Consider the following 21,155-nt stretch of genomic DNA (forward strand, 5'->3'; position numbering starts at 1 on the left):
GGGGGGGGGGGGGGGGGGGGGTCAGGACATCCGGACATCCCCCCTGGATCCGCGCCTGCACTTGGGTATGGGCGACTTCTACAATACATGTAGAAACCATTTTAGTTGTCGGATTAACCGGAAAGTGGGCATGCCCGTCGTCGTGACTTGATTTCGTATGAAGCTTTCACGGCATGAAAACAACTTGTGTTCAACACCATATTTGGTTTTGATTTTGAGATTTTTCTATTTTATGTAGTGCATCGATATACCATTATTAGGGAGGTCTGTGTAGATCTCGTGCGCTAGTCTTGTGGGAGTACCTCGCCCTCGTCAGTGACCTATTTTGTGCCTTTGTCGGTGTTGCTAATCGGAAAACGCCAAGACTGTCACGAAAACGTAAGTGTTATTGCAACTTCTACAGTACAAGAGTGCTGAAGCACCTACGGGTCACTGCTGGAACCGTCTGTTTCTCTGTGCGCTCTGTCAATGGACTCGTGGCGAGTATAAAAAGAGACTTCAAACTGAAAGCCGGCGCAAAACAGCATAGGAAGGATTGCAGAAACAAATACAAAGGCTACAGCTTTGCTGACCACGGAAAAAAAAACGCGGAATCCGGGGATATTTTGATAAATCAAGCATCTGACAGCAGTTTAAGAAGGACCAGAAGGGCAGGTGAACTGATACGCCTTTGGTTTATTTGGAGCAAAAACAAGAATAAAAAACAGAGCTCGCCCCCCGGCAACCTCTTCTTCTTTTGTCGACTCCCAGCTTTCTCTTCATTCTGTTTTTTACAAGCACTTCGTTTGAATCTCTCTCCGAACGCGATTTTAGGTAACATTTTCTACTTTTTTTCTACTTGGAAATTGCGGGCGTATGCGAGCTAACTTTTTTGAGCGTTTGAGTTCGTGCGGTTTACAACTTTGAAAATAGAAATAATATGAGGAAGTTATTCGCAGTTTAGTAAACAAATAAAATAATGTCATGGAACCAGTTGGACTATCTAAAAAAATAAAAACTAACTGCCAGAATTTTTTCACGCGTTTACACAGCTATAGGTTCATGTGTGCAGCGTACCGTTGTCCTTCACTTTGCAAAACTCCAAAGCTCTACGACTAGTGGTTTTGAGAAAAAGGTATATACCAACATAACAAAATAATGAAATGTGCTTTTCTGAATATTTTGAGTTTTAGATGCAGCCCAACTATACCTGACACCATATGAAAAAAATTTAAAAGCACAACCATGTTCACTGCTGATACCGGTTCTTTCATAACGCCTTTCAATGTCTCACCCCCTCCTAAGTATCTTGCCGATTGCAGACTCCTTTTACTAAAAATGGTCTCGTTGATGTTCAACGCTGGTAACGTGAACCTGCTCATAAACAGCTTGTACACAGTGCTCCTTACAAACACAACCATGACATTTTCACAAAATATTACCTAATTTTAGCCAGAATAAACGCCAATTACGAAAATTTCACCGCCATATACTTTTGAAACTCGCTTCTAACTAGCATGAAATCACGTGACCATCTAACTTCCCTTCATAAGTCCCTCAAATTATATTTACTTAATGTCTTTAAACAACTTGCATTGTGTCTTAGATTGTATATCATTCTTTTTAATGGTAGTATTGAATTTATTCTTCCTTTCTAATATATCAGATGTCAAAAACCACTCTAGCTGATTTCCTTCACATTTGTCAAGTATCCTGTATTTTTGTCACTAATATTACATACTAATATTATTGGAGGTCCCCTGTACAGTTTTTGCTTCGCGACCTCCTTGCTATCTTTGATAATGCGGTCTTGTGTAATGTCACATTGATCAATAAACCGAAATTAAACGCGTGCTATGTGTATAAAGCAGGCATTTTCTTGACACACGTCTCTTCCTTCGTACAGGCCACTTTAGGGTTGTGGATCGAGCCGACTTGGAGGCAGCCGCAGGTCAGTCGAGCAGTGAACGAAGGCTTCTTCAACACCGCGGCAGCACGAAGACGTTGCAGCGTGGCTGCGCGTGCCTAGGCTACTGGGCTCAGGGACTCTTGGCAGGGCTGGAGCTGTGGCAGGCCGTGGTCACCTTGCAGGAGGGCGCCGAGCTGGAGCCGCCGGTACTCAGCATTCTCGCCTACCTGCTGGGCGCCGTGGGCCTCGTGTCAACGCTCGACAGGTGCGGCCTTTGCAGGCACTGGTGGCGGATAAGCGGCGAGCACTTGTCCTGGGCTGCGCTTCCTAGAAGGGCCGCGGATTATTTCACAGTCCAACGGCCCGCTTTTCCTTTCTTCTTCACTGGCACCATACAGTCTGCTATAGGCGATTGGTGAAAAGGTTTTGAGTGTCCGGTACACAGGCGGTAATTGTTTGCTCCGTATAGCAGTGACGCCGGAAGATTCAAGCACACCGGTATACGCTCCAATTCTGCCACGTCTGTTACCAGAGACGTCAGATGGTTCATTACATAAGAGCCATAAAAATCTCACTGCAGTTCATTGTCAGCTCGATGTTCGCTGTGATTTTTTTTTTTCGACGCGGCAGTCGTAAAATGCTCATCCGCAGTGCGTACGTATACGGCTGGAAGAGCGGATAGTGTGTGGTCTATGCAACTATTGTCTAAGTTCTCTCATGTGAGGCTTCCTTTCGTTCTTTCTTTCTTTCCGTTCTATGTTTCTTTATTAGAACATAAAATATAGAAATAAAATACAGTTCAAAAGGTACGGTTTACAAAAGGAGTGGCACAAACGCGAGCAAGGGGCAAGACTGCTGGAAGTATCATTTCAATGCATTTGAAGGTGCCCATTTTTAACACGAAAGTGTTTTATGCCGGGGTCCACCAAGACTTCACTGACGTATTTCCGTACGGAAATACGTCAGCTTACATGTACGAACATAATACAAAGAAAGAAACCAGAAGAAAAAGTTCCACAAACATGCAAAATCTGGAAATCGAACCCACGACCTCTCGGTCCGCGACGATAGATCGCCGAGCGTTTAACCCACTTGCGCCACAAACGCATTTGCAGAGAGCTACACAGACGCGCCTTATATATCTAACACTCCTCCGTGTACCCGCGCTCTTGCTCGGGGCGGTGCCGCCGCCTACGAGCAGAAAAGAGAAGTACTGCATTATGACACTAACGCGCACCGACAGTGAACGCTTCGGTGGTCTCAGCACTACGACGCCTCGATGCCAGTATTCGAAGGGACGCTGGCATCAAGAAGCACTACCAACGCCAGGTGGCGTTCCCCGTACTCAGCACACCGGAGCGTGGCCTCCGCAATTAGCTCTGAAAATGTTTCTGAAGTTGATCGCGGAGGCTGCAATTACGACGCGCTGTACGCGCTGATTTGACTCGGTGACGATTCAGTTACGTGCTTTGTCTTGCGCGTTGTATTAGTGTGTCAGTTACGTGCTTCGTCTTTCGCGTTGTGCTAGCGTGTGCAGCGTAGTGCAGCTTCCATATGCACGACGGTTGCTCATGGTCATCGACGTTGGTAGTCGTGATGGAGGAGACGTGCCACCAGGCGTCAGCGTGGGTGCATCAACGCCTAAGGGCGCTTTAGCCACAAAACACCAATAGACATTATATATCAATGTGCAATAAACATTACACTACTTCTGTGAAGACACGTTTCACTTTCGTGTTCTATACCGATTCCTATATAAGAGGGATCAACCACATTTTTTAATAAAATCGTTGAATTCATGGGAAGAGTGGAAACGTGGCGTCTTCCGTGGGCTCTTAGGTTTTCTACGAATATATCCAGTGTGGCTGAGCACTCCGACGTAACTGCCAGTCAGGGCGGCACACTAACTGTGGAATCCCACATGTAGGTAGCTCTTCGTGATAATATTTACTTGCATTTTCTTTACACGTCCATGAACAAGAACATAGAGTTAAGAAGCCAATATATGTGCAAACACTTCCGCACACGTATGTGTGCACACATAGCAATAATTATTTTTGGCTAGTTTTCTCTGTACGCTTTACGTACACGGCTAGAAGATTAAATCGTTTTCAACATTCATTATTCTGAAGAATCGTTGGAGTGCGACGCTTCTTTGGCAGTTTCCCTCGATGCAGCGCTTTACTGACAACACACGGCCGTGGCAGTGCTCTGCCCACGAGATAACGACGTTCGTGTGACGCACGCAGGCTCGAACAGCGCGATGGTCGTCGTCCGGCCGCCTTGGTGGCGGCAGTGCTTTACGCCACGTCGCTGCTCCTCCATCTGGCCATGCATCGGCTGGACTCCACTGCACCGCCAGGAAACCCGCAGGTGAGCGACTTGACGCGGCATTTGACGCTGCTGCGGCGCTTGTTTCAACTCACAAAATATGGGGAGGCAATTGAATCATGAGTACTGTTCTGCTCTGTTTACGTCATTTTTCTTTCTTTTTTTTTTCCACCGCGTCTCACTCATCTCCGTCTCAGATAGGAAGTCTTGCGCGTACTAGGATTGAAGTCTACAACTTTTATAAAACTCTGTATCTACTTTAGCAGGGAAGAAGTTTGGGCGTGTTGGTAGGTCATTGTAATTTTAACTGGGATTCATAGCGCTAAAACGACACAAGGACGAGGAAGAACACCGGACGAGCGCTATCTATACCTATAGCATAAAACAGACAGAGAAGCTGTTATTTAAGAAATGATGGAGAGGCTGAAGTTCCCGCAATAAGAAAAAACTCTGGTTGAATAGGAATCAAATTGAGTCGAAACGGTCATATGAGGTAACGACTGAGTCAAAGAAGACTGCGCGAATAGGCACGAGCGCGAAAGGGGGCAAACGATTCACCCTGCGTACGTCTCTTGCCTCCGTTTCCGTTTTGATTCGCCCCACCGGTGCAAGTTTTTCTGAGCATGTTAGTTTAAAAAGTATGCTAGCTGTACTCACACACAGTGGCGCACCGACGGGGGAGGGGGTTCCAACCACCCCCCTGAGGCCGAGTTAACCCCCCCCCCCCCTTTTTTGTTTAACCCCTGTTCTTTCCTTGCGCCTTTGAGTACTGCAACTAAGATGCAAGACGCGCAATCGTCCTGCACACTCGCAAACTTACGCAAAAAGCGCATTTTTGACAATTTCCCAAGAAGAAATTGCAATTAGTGCTGCGAAGGGCTTGGGTGCGAGCTAGTTGTTACGGATCATTCTTATATAAAACAGCGCCAGAAAACACGCACAAGAGAGTACACAGGACGAGCGCCAGTTGACCGTACACGGGACAGCACTCGTCCCGTGTACTCTCTTGTCCGTGATTTTGGCGCTGTTTTAAATATGGAATTAGTGCTGTTTATATAGTATTTGGAAACTGTCAACCCTCCCCCACAGGCAATATGCAACATCATTTGGGGCGCACTTGTTGAGGACGAAAACAGGCAAATAGCCTGCAGAGCAATGCGTAGCTTCAATAAAGAAAGAAAACATGTTATGGACAAGCAACCATGTGTACGTACAATCATTGCTAAGCAGTTGTTTTAGTTGTGTCCTTCCCCCGAGAAATTTTCGCATCCGAGGCATGAACTGCCTGCAGCAGGCACGACCGTCGACTCGGCCAGATGGCCAATGCCTGTCTTTAATTTTATTTTTATTTTGTTCTTGTTCTCCTAAGTAAGACACCAACGTCACGCACTTACTTTAAAGAGACCGTGGAGCACTTTTTTGCATTACCAAATTTGCTCAGATTTATTCTCAACATGTCATAGAACACTGAGCAATATTAATTATGAAAATTGACGCACACGAACCATACTCATCACTCAGAGAACACTCAAAACACAAGAAAGATGAGAGTTACCCTCCCCTCGAATTTTCGCGGCTCTAGATGCCACATTCCACTCTCCCATTACGTCATGTAGTGACACAAATAGCAGCAGGGAATTAGCGAAGCCGTCGCGCCATGGCTGCCATGCCTCTGTTCGTGGCGTTCCCGTGTCCTTCGTGATCAAGCAGCCCGCGGTTCCATCTCGAAGGTGATGGCTTGGCTTTTATGGTTACAACACTTTCCGCGACGCGGCGGCCGTGGCACGCCCAAGCGCTCGGAATGTGAATGCGTCGTACCCATGGTTGCAACATCTCGCCCGTGGCTATGCGATACTTCAGCGCGTTGTAAAATGCAATGCCGTAGCTTTTTTCGCAGTACTAGTCATATCGTGTGAACATAAAAAGCACATTACATTTTTAACCAATGATCATAGCGTCACTCATTGACGCCTACGTCCGGTCTACGAAGTACACGAAGGCGAGGCCATCGGTGCCGCCCAACAAGCTTTCCCTGGCGCGTGCTTTTACGCGCTTTTCTGTGCTTTTAGTCTTGGCTTTACCTTTTTGCATGTGGGCGCCTTAGTAAACGTGCTTAGCTTCCATCTACCCCTAGCTCTCGCGACAGATACGCTCCCTCATTCTGGTCACTGTTGTTGTTTACCGTACGTAGATACAACATGGAATGGTGTTTCACTTCCATTCTAACGTACTATCAGCGTCAAATGAAAGCCGAACAGCGGAGCGCGTGCCACAAGCATGAGAAACAGCATAGTGCGCGCCGTCCAGTCATCAGCGCAGACAGGCCCACACATCCGGTTTGGTAGTACAGCGCCACCCCACTGAAGTGCGATTTTTTTTGCCTGGGTTCCCACTATTGAATTTGAAAGGAAAAAAAAAAAAAAGAAAACAGAAGCGAAAATTCTGCAACATTCATGCATTCGATCGGCAAACCTGCGCATCGCGGCATATCGCTCGCAGCTGCTACGGAATCCGGCATGGGCTTGTGGTTGAACAAGGTTGTGCTGAACAAGAAAAAATGATAGCTTGAAATCAACCACAAAGCGATTAGATGTATCTTTTCTTTTTATCGTGCCCCAACGCTGACTGCAATGCAGCGCTGGAGTAAAAGCAAAGAACTGCGAGCGATACGACGAAAATAAAGTCCCTATATAAGAAAAGTACCGCCATCCTTTGATAAACGCCGCTTCTCTCTCTCCTGTATCTCCGATTGGACGATGATAGCGCGCGCTTTTCACTTCTTTATATGTTATTTTTTTTCGCCTCAGAGCCATGTTGAAAGTCCTCTGCGCAGCCGCAGTCGCCGGCGGCCGCGGCGGCGCGCGCCCGGCCACGGCCGGGCTCGACTGGCGCGCGCGCTCGCTTCTTACGGCCTTCTCACCCGTCAGGGAAACAATGGGAGAGTTTCTCAGCACGTTTCGCCACCCGTCGGCGGTAGGGGCGCTGCGACCCTGACCCTGCTCTGCGTACATGCGCTTGCCTTCGCGCTCGCACGATCGTTTTCCCGCGCATTTTATTCGATGCTCTGTCAGTGTCGTTCAGTATGAAGTAATTTGTGGGCTCCGCGCCCAGAAAGACACTAATAAAGTTCTTCATCCATCCATCCATCCATCCATCTTGAAGACGGTCGTACAATGCCTTTAGTACGCGCGGCCACAGCCAAGACTTGGCGCCGTTCATTGCAGATTGGTATATAACTGCTGTGTGATGGTGTATTGCTGTCTTCCGTATTGCAAGTCGCGTTCCGGGAAAACACCCGGTGTTTCTTTTCACCAGTTCTCAATCAATGAGTTTCAAGCCCGAGTTTCTAGCGCTTTTGGACAAGATATTTGGACAAGATAGCATCAACTAATAAAGGGGAATTATAAGATGGACATAACAAAGATCATAGCCTTCTCCTCCGGATGCGCTACTCGGCAAATACATAATTTCACTATAACTCCTTTTTCCTCACGCAGCAACTCTTTTAAGTATTCTTTTTTTTACGCGCACAGTAGTGGACTGGAACCAGCTAAAAAAATGATGTCGTCTCTGCGCCAACATTAACTTCTTTTTTATCATGTTTACAGTGACATTATTTTGTTTGTGCCATGTTTGCAGTGACAGTGTTTTACTTCTTTAGAGTAACGTTGCGTGTGCCCAACCTGTACGCTTTCTATTTATTCAAATAACAGTTTTCTTTATTACCGTGTGCATTTTCTATACATAACAATGTATTCGTTATGTTTGTACCACCCTGCTAAGATCACCGCATGGTGATTGCAGTATTTATAAAATAAAAATAAATAAATAATAGCGTTATTTTTTTTCGATAAAACCTCCGAACACCTGCCACGCAGGAATGAACTAGAAGTACTCGAAAGAGCAGTGCAGCCCTATTTACAACGCGCTCCCATCTTGAGCTGCCCTGAAGGTGTTGACGACAGTCATGCGATACGATCCGCAAATCTAATTACCGAGAAGTTTCTGAGAATACTCCTTGTAAATCAGCCAAACCAACTGACTGAAGAAAACAACAAGCCTTCGGCCTATATGTACACAAGCCGCCAAGGAAACCCTTCATATTGTAATTGTGAATAAGACACATTTGTGAGCTACTGTGCCCACAAGAGTTTTCGCCTGAAAGTATGGCAACCATTGTAAGTGCCATACGAGCAATACATACTTATTTTCTTTCCTCAAAATGCATTTGATGGCGGAGAGCTGTTCTCCCGGCGCATGCATCCCCAATGAATTTAAAGAAGCTTGATGTATTAATACAGTTACACTGCATCCATTTATAAGAAGCCTAGATGAACCATTTACGAGTCCTCTACAATTAGGCGACTGGTTCTTGAATGCACGGTGAGGTAAGAAGCGCGCCCGACCCAATCTTCCAGCGCTGCGCGCCTGCACAGATCGGCTGGGAGCAGCTGAGCAAGAGGGTGGGGTCGCAGCGCCCCCCTCCAAGCAGCGGCGATAGGCATGAACTAGCCCCGATGCGAAGGCCGTAAGAAGCGAGCGCGCGCGCCAGTCGAGCCCGGCCGTGGCCCGGCCTGAAAGCTTCAACGTGGACTTTCTAGGTGCGCCACCGTCGACTTGGCTTTCGCAAGCAAAAAGTAAATAAAAAAGCAAGCGCTTTAGGAGAGGAGGTGGCGGAGGAAGAGTAGATGGCGGTACTTTTCTTATATAGGGACTTTAGACGAAAAGCGCTTGGCACGCTCACGCCGGCCACCGCTATCACCATACGAAAACTGGAACAGAAGTGAAGATAACGCACTATAGGGGGATCGCGCAGTGCTGCCACACCGGATGTGCTCGCCTGTCAGTGGTGATGACAGGACGGCGCGCACTATAATGTTAACAGTGCTTGTGGCACGCGCTCCACTGTTCGGCTTTCATTTGACGCTGATAGTACATGGTGGGCGCCTTTCGAGCGTTATCTTGAAACCTGGACGGACTCGCTGTAATGACCTAGTAGCATTAGCGTTGCGCTGCTAGGTCCAAGGTTGCGGCATCAAATCCGGAGGCGACGGGCGCATTTCGATACGGGCAAGAGCGCTCGTGTACCCTGCGTTGGGTGCACGTTGAAGAACCCCTATAGTGGGCGAAATTAATCCCGAGCTTCCCGCCACGGCGTGCCTTACTAAGGCGAAAACCTTACATATCTCATCAGTCAGTTGACCTTGAGCTAAAAAGCGTCGATGACACGAAAGATACAAAAAGGGTACGAACCCTCTACCTTTGGTGGGAGCGGAACCCATGACCTTTGGTGTTAGGGCTACGAACCCTCGACCTTTGAACACACCATCTTTGGTGGTAATTAGGGTTATTAGAGAAATTAATTAAGGCACAGTTAATTAAGATAGTAAATTAAGGCACTCGAACACATGACCATAGGTGGGAGTCGGACCCACGACCTTTGGTGTTAATGAAGGTGAAGTTAATTAAGGCAAATGTAATTAAAATATAGTTAATTAAGGCACTCTAGCCCACGACCTTGGGTGTGAGTCGCACCCTGAGCCTTTGGAGTTAAGAGGGATGATTAAGCGAATTCAGAGGGATGACTAAGTGAAGTACACTAAGCGAATTAAGGGGGAAATGTACGTCAGTGTACGTGTTTAAGGCATCGGCACTTGGGCTTTCGCCTTCAAGTCCTCTTAGGGACAACATAAGAGACCCTGGGAATTTTTAATGACATCGTGGTTCCGACACGTAAAACCCCACAATTCTTTTTATAAATCGACAGATCCCACGCGTATGTGGGAATCTTTGATAAGCGAATTTATCTAGAATGTTTACGGAAATATTAAAGCAAATGTTATGCAAACGTAATGCTCTTCACACGAATACCATGAAATTACCATAGAACTGTAACGCCATTGCTCAAAGGCAACGCAATAATGCAAATCTTTCGATGTAGAGGCAGCGTCCGCATCAACAGGAAACTAATGCGCAATACATTTATTAGGTGCGACGCACGTGTCCCTTGCTTTTTCGCACTATAAATCACTTTCACAGTAGGTATTTATCTTATTTATGTTATGGTGTTTATGTTACTTAGTTTATTTTTGGTACTTCGTTTATTTATGTTACGCATTGTCAGTAATGTCGGCATGCTTAGGTCCACGCTTTCGCCAATAATGGCCATATACCCAGTATCCCACTGTTAATTGTCTTCAGTTTTTCAGGATACAACACCGAAGTTCTTGTCAGCTCGGCCAAACGGCAGGCAGTAGCGGCAAAGTCGCAAATACATTGTTTTAAAGAGCCGCTCTCCAATCCGCTATCCGATGACATTCCGCTAGCAGCCGCTATCCAATCGGGGCACCCCCAGTATTCCTCAATCTGAACGCTCATGTGAACGCTATGTGAACACGACACCTTGTTTATTGCGTGTGGATGAGCTAGACTCAAGTTTTCTAGCTCCCTCCCGCTTCCACTCCCCCATCCCTCTCCCCACGCATAGGGTAGCAAATTGGACAAACTCTAGTTAACCTGCCTGCCTTCCTCCCTTCCTTCCCCGACTCTGTAGAATTTTCCTTTTCCGTGACTGGTTTGTGTCTCTGGGTCTCTGTGCGCGAGTGCAAAGAAAATAACGCAATGCTGACGCGATAGTTAGTTTACATTCTTTCACTTGCCCTAATCGCAGCAAGGACTGTCACGTGTCATGTGGACTGTCAGGCGCCCGTTCCTGCGGAGAGCGTCGGTGTAACATAGCGAACGATCGCGGCCGATGAAAGAGCGAACGCGGAGCGCAGCGGGGGAGGAAAAAAGCGGCGAGAACGAAGAGAGCGCGAGGAGGAAAGCGGAGGAGGAGGGTATGGCGAGAGAGAGAGAGAAAGAAAGGGAAGGAAAGACAAGGAGGTTAGCCAGTGTAAATACCGGCTTGCTACCCTGTACTGGGGAAAGGGGTAAAGGGAATGAAAGGTGATAGAAGAAACAAAAAAAAAACAACAACAATAATAATAAAAAATAAGAAATAAAATAAAATAAATAAATAAAATAAAATAAAATTCGCGCAATAACGCGACCCTACGCGCTACAACGTTCAAAGCCGGTCGCACAATTCACAAGTCCTTAAGAACTTCAGCAGAGCCCTTAAGGACTTGAGTGCCGAAGCCCGTCTAGACCAGTGTCCTAAAACTTTTTCCTCTGTGAAGGGGCGATTGTCCAGTTTTTCAAGCGCAGTCGCGAGCGCTTTTCTTGCCACATTGTAGCGGGGACATTCACAGAGGAGGTGCTTGATTGTCTCCTCGCAGTCACAGTTGTTGCAAGCGGGGCTGTCGGCCATTCCAATGCGGAAGGAATAGGCGTTCGTGAATGCCACGCCGAGCCACAGGCGAAACAGAAGTGTTGCTTCCGCTTGTGGTAACCCTGGTGGAAGACGGAGTAGCAGACGTGGATCCAGTCTGTGGAGGCGTGCGTTGCTGAAGTCACTGGTGTTCCACAGAGTCTGCGTAAGCTCGCGTGCGAGGGAACGAAGTTTTGTGGCTGCGTCTGTTCTCGACAGTGGTATCGATACAATAGGGGCACCATCGTGGGCCGATCGGGCAGCGTCATCCGCACTGTGATTTCCCGAAATTCCGCAGTGACCCGGTATCCACTGGTAGATGATGTTGTGCCCCTTGTCGGTAGCGTGATGGTGAAGTAGTCGGATGTCTGCGACTAATTGTGCGTTAGGTCCGTGGTTGAAAGGGGACAGCAGGCACTGGAGAGCTGCCTTCGAGTCACAAAAGATGGACCATGACTGTGGTGATTTGGGACCAATAAATTCCAGAGCAGCACGGATAGCTGCGAGTTCTGCAGCCGTCGATGATGTAATGTGAGACGTCTTGAATTGGATGGTGACAGATTTCACGGGAATTACCACTGCTCCGGCTGAACTTTTGGAGGAGACAGAACCGTCCGTGTAAACGTGGGTGCGTTCTCTGTGCTTTTCATGCATGAATGAAAGCACGGTTTGTTTGAGGGCGAATGACGACATCTCGGTTTTCTTTTTGATACCGGGAATTACAAGAAGGGCTTGGATTGGATGCAGGCACCACAGAGGTAGAGATGGTCGTGCTGCAGGCGTGAAGTTCGATGGTAAAGTTCCATGGCTGGCGGCAATAGTCCTGCTAAACGCTGAACGAGGTCGAGTGGCAGGAAGGGAGGCGAGATGATGCGATGGAAGTCGGGCGAAGTGCCTGATGTGCATCCTTAAAGCGTCTACTTGAATGTACGTATTGATGGGGTGATCATGCGCGATGGCTATTGTTGCTGCCGTTGATGCACACCTGGGAAGGCCAAGGCATATTCTCAGAGCTTGAGCTTGCACAGACTGGAGGGCACGGAGGTTGGTCTTACCGGTCCCACTTAGTACAGGTAAGCTATAGCGTAGGAGACCCAAGAAAAGTGCGTTATAGAGCTGGAGCATCGCCCTCACAGATGCACCCCATGACTTTCCCGCGAGAAAACTGAGAATATGGGTTACCATGGCCAGCTTCTTTTTTAGGTAGCAGATATGAGGACTCCAGGAGAGGTCTCGATCGATTGTCACTCCTAGAAAACGGTGCGTCTTCTCGTAGATGATTGGCTGTCCATTAATTTTGACAACATACGGTCTCATTGCTTTGCGCGTGAAAGCGACCATAGAGCACTTCTCTGATGACACCTCCAGACCTCGTACTCGAAGATAACCTGATGTAATTGTGGCCGCTTTTTGGAGTCTGGCGCGCACCTGGGGACGCGTAACCCCTGATGACCAAATGCATATATCGTCCGCATAGATCGACACATGGACGGATTGCGGAAGGGAATGAACCAGGTCGATGAGCACTAGATTAAATAGAGTGGGGCTCAAGACTCCACCTTGCGGTACGCCACGGTAGGTGTTGTGCTGCGATGTCACACCGTCCTCTGTTTGCACAAAGAACGACCTGTCCTTTAAATAGCTGTGTATCCATCGAAAAACAAGGCCACCTAGGCCGACATCGCCCAAAGCGTCCAGGATGGCTCGATGAGTTATGTTGTCATAAGCGCCTTTGACGTCCAGGAACATCGCCGCTGACAGTCTCTTTAGGGTTTTTTCGTGCTGAACCGACGAGACAAGATCTATGACGTTGTCTATAGAAGAACGTCCACGTCGGAAGCCTGCCATAGCGTCGGGGTATATCTCGTACCGCTCTAGGTACCACTCCAGACGTGTCAGCACCATCCTCTCCATCACCTTTCCTAGACAACTGGCCAGAGCAATGGGACGATAAGACGCCACGTCTAGAGGTGATTTGCCTGGTTTTAGCAGAGGCACAAGGCGGCTGGACTTCCATGCAGCAGGAACCACTCCTTCACGCCACGAATTATTGTAGACGTCCAGAAGAGCATGCCGGGCTGTTTGACCGAGGTTGGCAAGAGCTGCGTACGTCACCCCGTCAGGTCCGGGCGATGAGGAACGTCTGCACGCTGCCAATGCTGCTTGCAACTCCTCGATGGAGAACAGATTGTCCATACGAGAATCCTTCGAGATGGGAACGTCATAGGGATCAGGTGCGGTGAATGAGGATGGTTGGCCGGCAACCCTCAAACAGAAGTCCTCCGCTACGTCGATCTCTCGCCGACCTTGGTAGAGAGCCAGGCATTTGAAGGGGTGGCAGTTGTTGCGGCGATGTTCGAAGACCGCGCACCGTCCTCCATATATATGACAGGGGTTTATGTGGGTCAAGGGAATCACAAAAAGTCTTCCACCTTAGAGACTGCAGTAAGTTGATCCGACGCTGGATCTTCTTCTGTATGCGTCTCGACTCCCTTAAGTCGTATATGGACTTCGTGCGCCGGTAGCGTCGTTCAGCGCGACGGCGAATTGCTCGGAGGCGTTCCAATTCCGCTTCGAATTCAGAAAATTTTGGTATAGGCCTAAAAACGCTTGTGGCCTTTTGAGCAGCGTCATTAATTAGCTCTTCGATGTTTCCAGGTATACAGTTATGAGAATTTTGACACATCTGCTCCATGAGGAGTGTGTATTTCGGCCAGTCGATGCGTTGAACTCTGGTATAGTGTGACTTGCCGATGCCTTCGACCTTAACATATGTTGGAACATGGTCACTACCATGCGTTTCGTTGTCTGGGAACCATTGCACACTGCTACTGAGGGATCTTGAAACAAAAGTTAAGTCCAGGCAGCTGCTGTAAGTCAATCCCCGCAGAAAAGTGGGACTTCCATCATTTAGGCAGCAGAGTTCATGGTTCGACGCGAAAGTTAGTACACGTCGTCCTCGGCAATTCATCTTTAAACTTCCCCATAGCGGATGATGCGCATTGAAATCGCCGGTAACAATCCATGGTCCAGGTGTCGCTTTTAAAATTGCACTTAGTCTTGCGTTGTTAAATCGGCTCGAAGGTGAAATGTAGGCACCTACGAGCGTGAGTGTGACGTTCTTGCATTTTACCGTCAAGCATACGTACTGATTGTCGTCATCAGGTGCCACTGGGTGTAAAACATAAGTGAAATCACATCTGACATAGACGATGACTTTGCTGCGGTCGCTACAGGTGTCAGACATGAAAGCTTCATATCCTGATAAACGGATCGCGCTCTCAATGTTTGGCTCACAAATAACTATGATTGGAAATTTGTTCTTAAAATCAAAGGGACGAAAGTCCGAAATGCGGGATTTAAGGCCACGGGCGTTCCACTGGAAGATAGACGCTTCCTTGACTTGTTTAAGGAACGAGTGCCGAGGAGCAGCCATGGTGCTTCTCAAGACTGGTCAGTACCGGATTCAGCGCATCCAGTATCTGAAGCGCACCTCGAGCCGCCGGAGTGTGTATGGACGTCAGGAGAACACGGAACGTGTTCATAAGGGCCCTCATCATGGTGACAACTTGTTTGTCGTCTTCTTGGCGGCTGTACGAAGGTGAAGCATGATTCGGCGAGCGTGCGTCATGTAGCTTCTCCGCTGGTTGGTCTAGCCTCGGCAACGGAGGCCACTCCTCGCGTGAGGCAATGGCATTCGAAGTTTTCTGCGTAGGATCCTCGCTGCTAGTATTGCTAGTTGTCTGTGGAAGTATGTGGACTGTCGGCGGACGCGGTGCATCCTTAGCAATAGCAGTAGGTTTCCTCGAAGATCTCCGGCGATGTGAACGCCGGCGTCGCACCTTAGCGGCAGCCTCCCTGTGCGACGAACCATCCCTGACCATTTGCTTCAAGACTTTCATCTCCTTTTTCACACGTGGGCAATTCTTGGAAGATGCGTCGTGAGAGCCTTGGCAATTGGCGCACTTTTGGTTTTCTGCACGACAGGCGTCGGAGCTGTGTGACCCAGAGCATCGTGAGCACACGGCTGTCTTTGTGCAAACTGCACTAACGTGCCCTATCCTTTGACACTTCCGGAACTGAAGCGGCTTTGGCACAAAAGGTCGTACTACTTGTCGAAAGTGACCGACCTTGACGTGTGATGGTAGGCTGTCTCCTTTGAAAGTTAGCTTCACGCAGTTCGATTTCCCTAGTCGACGGGCTTGCAATATGGCAATTCCCTCTGTCGCCGGCTTGATGAGTATCGGCAGGTCGGCATCGCTTATGGAATTGTCTACATCATATACAACACCGGCCGTAGAGGTAGGTTCATCTTGTTTGAAGCAGCGTACGTTGATGTTCTCCAGCACATTGACGTTACTCAAAACGTCTAGCGCGCTGCGGTCCGCGACATCTATAGCGAGAATGTTCTTACGGCCGTTGATTCTAACATCTTTGATCTGGCCCGGAGCAAGGGCCTCTAGCGCCACAGATGTAGCCTGACGGTTGAGCCGGTTTATATTGTCGCTCGCATCCACAGGCACGAATAAAATTGTGTGCTCCGATGACTTTCGCGTCGGGATCACAGTATCCTTACTTGCGGAAGGAGATGTCCTGATGAGTCTTCTCTTTGCTTTGCGCTTTGCTACGGGCACGAAGTCACTGTCATCCGAGGTATCATCACTGGTCGCTGAGTAGATCACAGTGTCCTCGCTGTCAGTGTCACTCGGGTGACTAGACCGCTTCCTGGGCGCGGCCGCTGTTGACGTGGAAGGACCCGGCACCCCTCCAGGTGACTGCACATCCATCGCCGTAGTTATGGGAGCGGCGTCTCCCACAAAGTAGCTTGGAATTCGCAGAGACAGAAAAGCAGCGTTCCATACAACAAACACTTCGTCGTCGTCTTCCGACGAGAGCGTAAGAACAAAAGCGTAGTGCGGCGACGATGGCTACGAGATAGCGGCAGAGTAGCGCGCGTCGTCTGGGAGGTCTGTCTGCGGCGGCGGCTGTGAATTGCACCCACGCGTCACCCACGCGCTGGTTGCACGCGCTGGCTCTCGCGATCTCCAGATTAGCGAGGCAGCCGCGCCACACTTCGCTCCGTTTGCAACGTGTCGCACGAGACAGATTGTCCGCGCCAGCCAGTATATCGTGAAATGAAAATACGTGCTCAAATTTCGCATTAGGAATCGAGCATCGTAATCTACGGTGATGTTTCTTTTTTTATTTGGGGAAAACTTCTTTACTGTTCTGGCGTCTTTTTCGTTCGTGATATTCCCGGTTCTAGTTTTTATTCAAGTGGCAAAGCATTAACGCTTCCCGTCCGCGCATTCTTCATGGTATATTTTCTGATCCACCAATGTTTTTTTGTTTGATTGCTTAGTTGTTTACGACGACACATGCCATTTTTCTTCTAGGTATTTCTTAGTCGTTTTTTGATTTTAAAGAAATCGTTTGATTCTGCAAAACAATACATTATTTTCTTCAAGCTACCCACGCACGGCGTTAGGGTAATAGCTTAAGACATCGTGAATAGCTACTCTTTAGACAGAGAGGTTTTTGTGGCATAAAAAAAAAGATTAAGGAGATGTATAAAAAATGCTAGAACGCAAAACGTGTATAGCATACCTGATTAAATCAAACAAGGTAGGTGACTATTTGTCACCGCCCCGTTTCAAAGGGGATGCCAATAAATGATCATCATTATCCTTAAACTCCAGCGCTCGTTCCCCCTAAGTATTTGCCATAACTTCGTTGTTCCAGCTTCAAACAGCTTGGTGAATTTGCAAATAGCTCTTTTTAACGAGATATTGAGTTATAAATGCAACAATTTGCAATAATTTTGCATGTGCGTACAACCACTGTGTTTATAAATACAGGATTGCTTCGTAATTTACGCCAACAAGGGCATATAAAGCAAGTAAATAAAGCCACAAACACGAAGATCGGAAAAATTCATGTAATAACCATTATTCCCAGGCTAGCTGAACAATAGCAGCGCCAGAGCTTTCTGACGCAAATTTAGTAGCAAACTCTACGGGGCAGCATGGTCAAGGTTGTTGAGTCTCATCAACTCGCTCCTTTCTGAGCTAATCCCAATTATTTTTGTTGAATCACATAAAATTAAACGTCGCGAGCATTCGGTCCAAGAATTCGACTGCAAATACCCTAAAAACGAAAACGACACCGAAGCTAGTTAGTATACAATTTCCGATTAAATATCGACTAAAGCCGATGCTCCGTGGCCTATTTCCAGTGTCGGTGCGCGTGCACGAGCTGACATGTTGCCACAGGCAAAAGAGAAAACTACTAACGCTTCAGGTCACTAGTTCAAATTAAAATGCGAATAGAAAAAAAATTCACCGACAATTATGATACTCCCTAATGCGAAGTTTGAGCGCAGCTGTATACATGTTTTCATATCGCGATATATTGGCTGGCGCGGACAATCTGTCTCGTGAGGCATGTTGCAAACGGAGTAAAGTGTGGAGCAACTGCCTCGCTAATTTGGAGATCGCGAGAGCCAACGCGTGGGTGACGCGTGGGCGCCATTCACAGCAGCCGCCGCCGACGAATCTACCAGACGACGTCCACTACTCTGGCGCCATCTCGTAGCCATTGTCGCCGCACTACGCTTTTATAGTGAAGCTGTTTATGGCTAGGACTCCGTGCAATTTTGTTCTTCGTGTGCAAAAATGTGGGCTGATCTTGGTGATAGTGCAGAACGGGTCCAAGCGTAATGACACATACCCCTGTGGACTCCGGGTGGAGGGCTCCGTCACTTGTAACGCGTCCTTGAACTACCCTTGTCACACCTGGGACCCAAAGAGGTCCCAGGCACAAGGGTAAGAACAGAGGATTTTAGAAAAATGTTTGTTAATTTTTTTTCGAAAAATAACTTCATAAATGATGCAAGACACTAGAGTTTTGGTGTTAGTTTTTGAGCAGGCGTGAAGGTGCGTGTTCGTTCAGTGTTTGTTGAATATTGTTGGAAGTTTTTGAGCCGGCATGGAAGTGTGTGTCAGTGTAGTGCGTGACTGCCTAGTGAAGTTTATTCACTTGGCGGCGATGTGCTCTGCGTAGACGTCGCGAGAGGCTGCGATGGTCTCACTGACTGCGTGCTTCTTGAAGAGCCGCAGATACTTCCTGTATCTTCCTACAGAAGCGGCGCATGACGCGGTCGTTCCTGGGGTCCTGCAGGATCCGAGCACTAGCTGAACACGATAGGAACGCTAGCTGACTACGATCGGATCTTAGCCCAAAAGGCCGACCCGTGTCGGCCATGTCTACGTTCGCACCGCCCTCTCTCTGTCGGCGTTCCAAGCGCTTGTGTATCTAGTTTCCTTTCCTTCCGCTCTCCCGTGGTGGCGGTGCAGTCGAAACTTCCCGCGTGTTACTTTCCTCCGGCTTCTCGGGGCGGCGGTCCCGTCGTCCCTCGCGAATGTATATAAAAAAACCAGAAAGACGAGTTGCCGTTCTCCATTTTTAATTTCACTTCTGTCGTAATGGGGAGGCCGCGTATAGTCCGGACTGCCGAGGAGGAACGCGCCTACGAAGAGCGAGGTCCCGTTTGCGCGTGGCGTTTTGCTCACGTTCTTCATCGCTAGTGTTTATCACCCGCCGGCGACGATTACATTCTTGTTTCTGTTCCTGCCGTCGCTCTTCGTAGGTGCGTTGCTCCTCAGGAGTCCGGACTACACGTGAATATGATGGAATTAATATAATAACAATAGAGGTGATACGAGAATGTGTACGCCTACCTTTCATCTCGATGACCACCGATCAAGACAATAAATGTGTTCGTACCTTTCTTCAAAATTCTGTGTCACCTCTGTTTCATGTGCTAAACAGCTTCGCTGGTCCTCCACCTTCCGAGAGTGGAATGGATCATGATTTCTATTCTCACGCTTTCGCCATACCTTCCTCTGCTTTCCGCCTCATGGTACCGCTGCACCCTCCTCTCCGCTTTCCTCCTCGCGTCTTTCATCCACCGCTGCGATCCGCCTTCGCTTTCGTCTTTCGCTGTGCTCGTTCGCTCGGTTACGCCGCCACCGCCGCTCGCCGCAGGAACGCGCGCTTAAGAGCTGTGTTCTAAAATTACGCATCGATGTACCTGTTATACGCCTAATAGAATGGGTCTACGATGGACAATCAGGCCGTAGCCAGTTTTCAAGCAGTCCCCAATCAACGTTTAAAGCGTAAATACGAAAATACGGTACTCACGCTCCAGCACCACTGTGTGCAGGCACGTCTAAATGTAGCAACGCAAGATATTAGACGCTTAAATTTCTGCTTGTTAGCGTTTCAGATTGCGCTGATAATGCACGAGCGTAAAAAAGTGGGCCGGAGATGGCGGTCGCAAATAACGCTCGCCCGCTGCGCCGTCCAAGCGTCGGTTCAGCGTGCTCTTCATGTGCAACATGAAAGGATTCTCGTGTATGCGCAGGACCATCGGTGGCCGCAGGAGCCTGCGTGGCGCCACTTGTGCCTGGCACGCAGCGTCGCACCCCTGCTTGCCTGGACGCTGCTCTCGCTAGGGCAGGAAACCAGGCCACTATCACCATGAAGTACACCATCCGGGCACAAAGAGTGGGCAACGTCAGGGTTTCACACTGCACCACCTGTAAATGTGACATCAGTACACGAGCGGGCAAATAAACTGAGACTTCATGTTATATTATTGAAGTCATACCTCGATGCAAAAAAAGCAAATTCATGGGAGGAAGCTGAGGCCCGTTGCCACTGCAAACTTCTAACGAGATATCTTATCCTGCAACGATAGCACTCCATTTTGAGATTACGGTGGTCGCTATTGCGTCCTCTACTTTTTCCACTTATGGAAAATACGTTAGCGCATCGAAAACACACAAATACTAGCGCCGTGTTAGAAAATGTCTACGCCAAGTCGGTACCACGCATGCGCTAGGTCTCATCTCAGTTAGATCGTTTCGTATGGTTGCGCGTAGACATACTTCCGGCAAGCACTGTAGTCTTGTAGCATGTGCTCAATGTCAGCGTTGAGTCAGGGTCAAAACACCAAATGGCAAGCTTTTGCTTTGCTCTTTGTTCAACCCTAAATGCCCCTCGCGTATGCGCTTAGGTATTTCCGGTATCGATGTTTTCGAATAACTTTTTTATATGAAATCATGAAATCGCCAATTGAACGAAAAGTCCGGCGTCTGTAGCAGCGAATCGGCACATAATCTCCCACTGGCTGCGATGCCCGGTCACGTTCGCCCCTCGACGTATCAGAGCGGGCGAAAGGGAACGCCAGGTGTTGCGTGACGGGAGAGGGCATCGTTGCGACGCCACGTCACCCTCACTCGTGGAAGCCTGTGTTATCCGCGCGTTCCTTATACGCGCAAGTTCATCTGAATTTTCGTATATATGTTAGACGATCCTTCAATAAAATATCAGTTGAGAGTCAGCGCCGTGTTGTCGTTTTTCTTTCCTTTTGTCCGTGTCTTGTTTGCGCTGTTACGATCCTTACGATGAATCCCAACCAACTGGCGTAGCTTGCCGTCTTGTTGAAGCTCATCTGCGTTCAACTTCGCCTCGGTAATCGCGATAAATTATGTATAAAGAACAAAATGAATTCGAAACGAAAAACGTTGGCGGCATTCAGTTTCGACCCTACGGTCCCAC

General features: G+C 48.3%; 1 protein-coding gene across 1 annotated transcript in view; it reads left to right on the top strand.

Annotated features, from left to right (window-relative positions):
• LOC119439956 (uncharacterized) overlaps window positions 1-20,209 on the top strand; it is a 60,495-nt gene extending 40,286 nt beyond the window's left edge. Inside the window, exons 3-5 of the mRNA XM_049661233.1 lie at window positions 1,886-2,153; window positions 4,138-4,261; window positions 19,957-20,209. Of these exons, the coding sequence (XP_049517190.1) occupies window positions 1,886-2,153; window positions 4,138-4,261; window positions 19,957-20,076 (512 nt within the window). The 3' untranslated portion in view covers window positions 20,077-20,209. The remainder of the gene's footprint in view (window positions 1-1,885; window positions 2,154-4,137; window positions 4,262-19,956) is intronic.
• Window positions 20,210-21,155: the final 946 nt, after the last annotated feature.

The sequence above is a fragment of the Dermacentor silvarum genome, chromosome 2 (genome assembly GCF_013339745.2).
Source record: "Dermacentor silvarum isolate Dsil-2018 chromosome 2, BIME_Dsil_1.4, whole genome shotgun sequence".
Lineage (NCBI taxonomy): Eukaryota > Metazoa > Arthropoda > Arachnida > Ixodida > Ixodidae > Dermacentor > Dermacentor silvarum.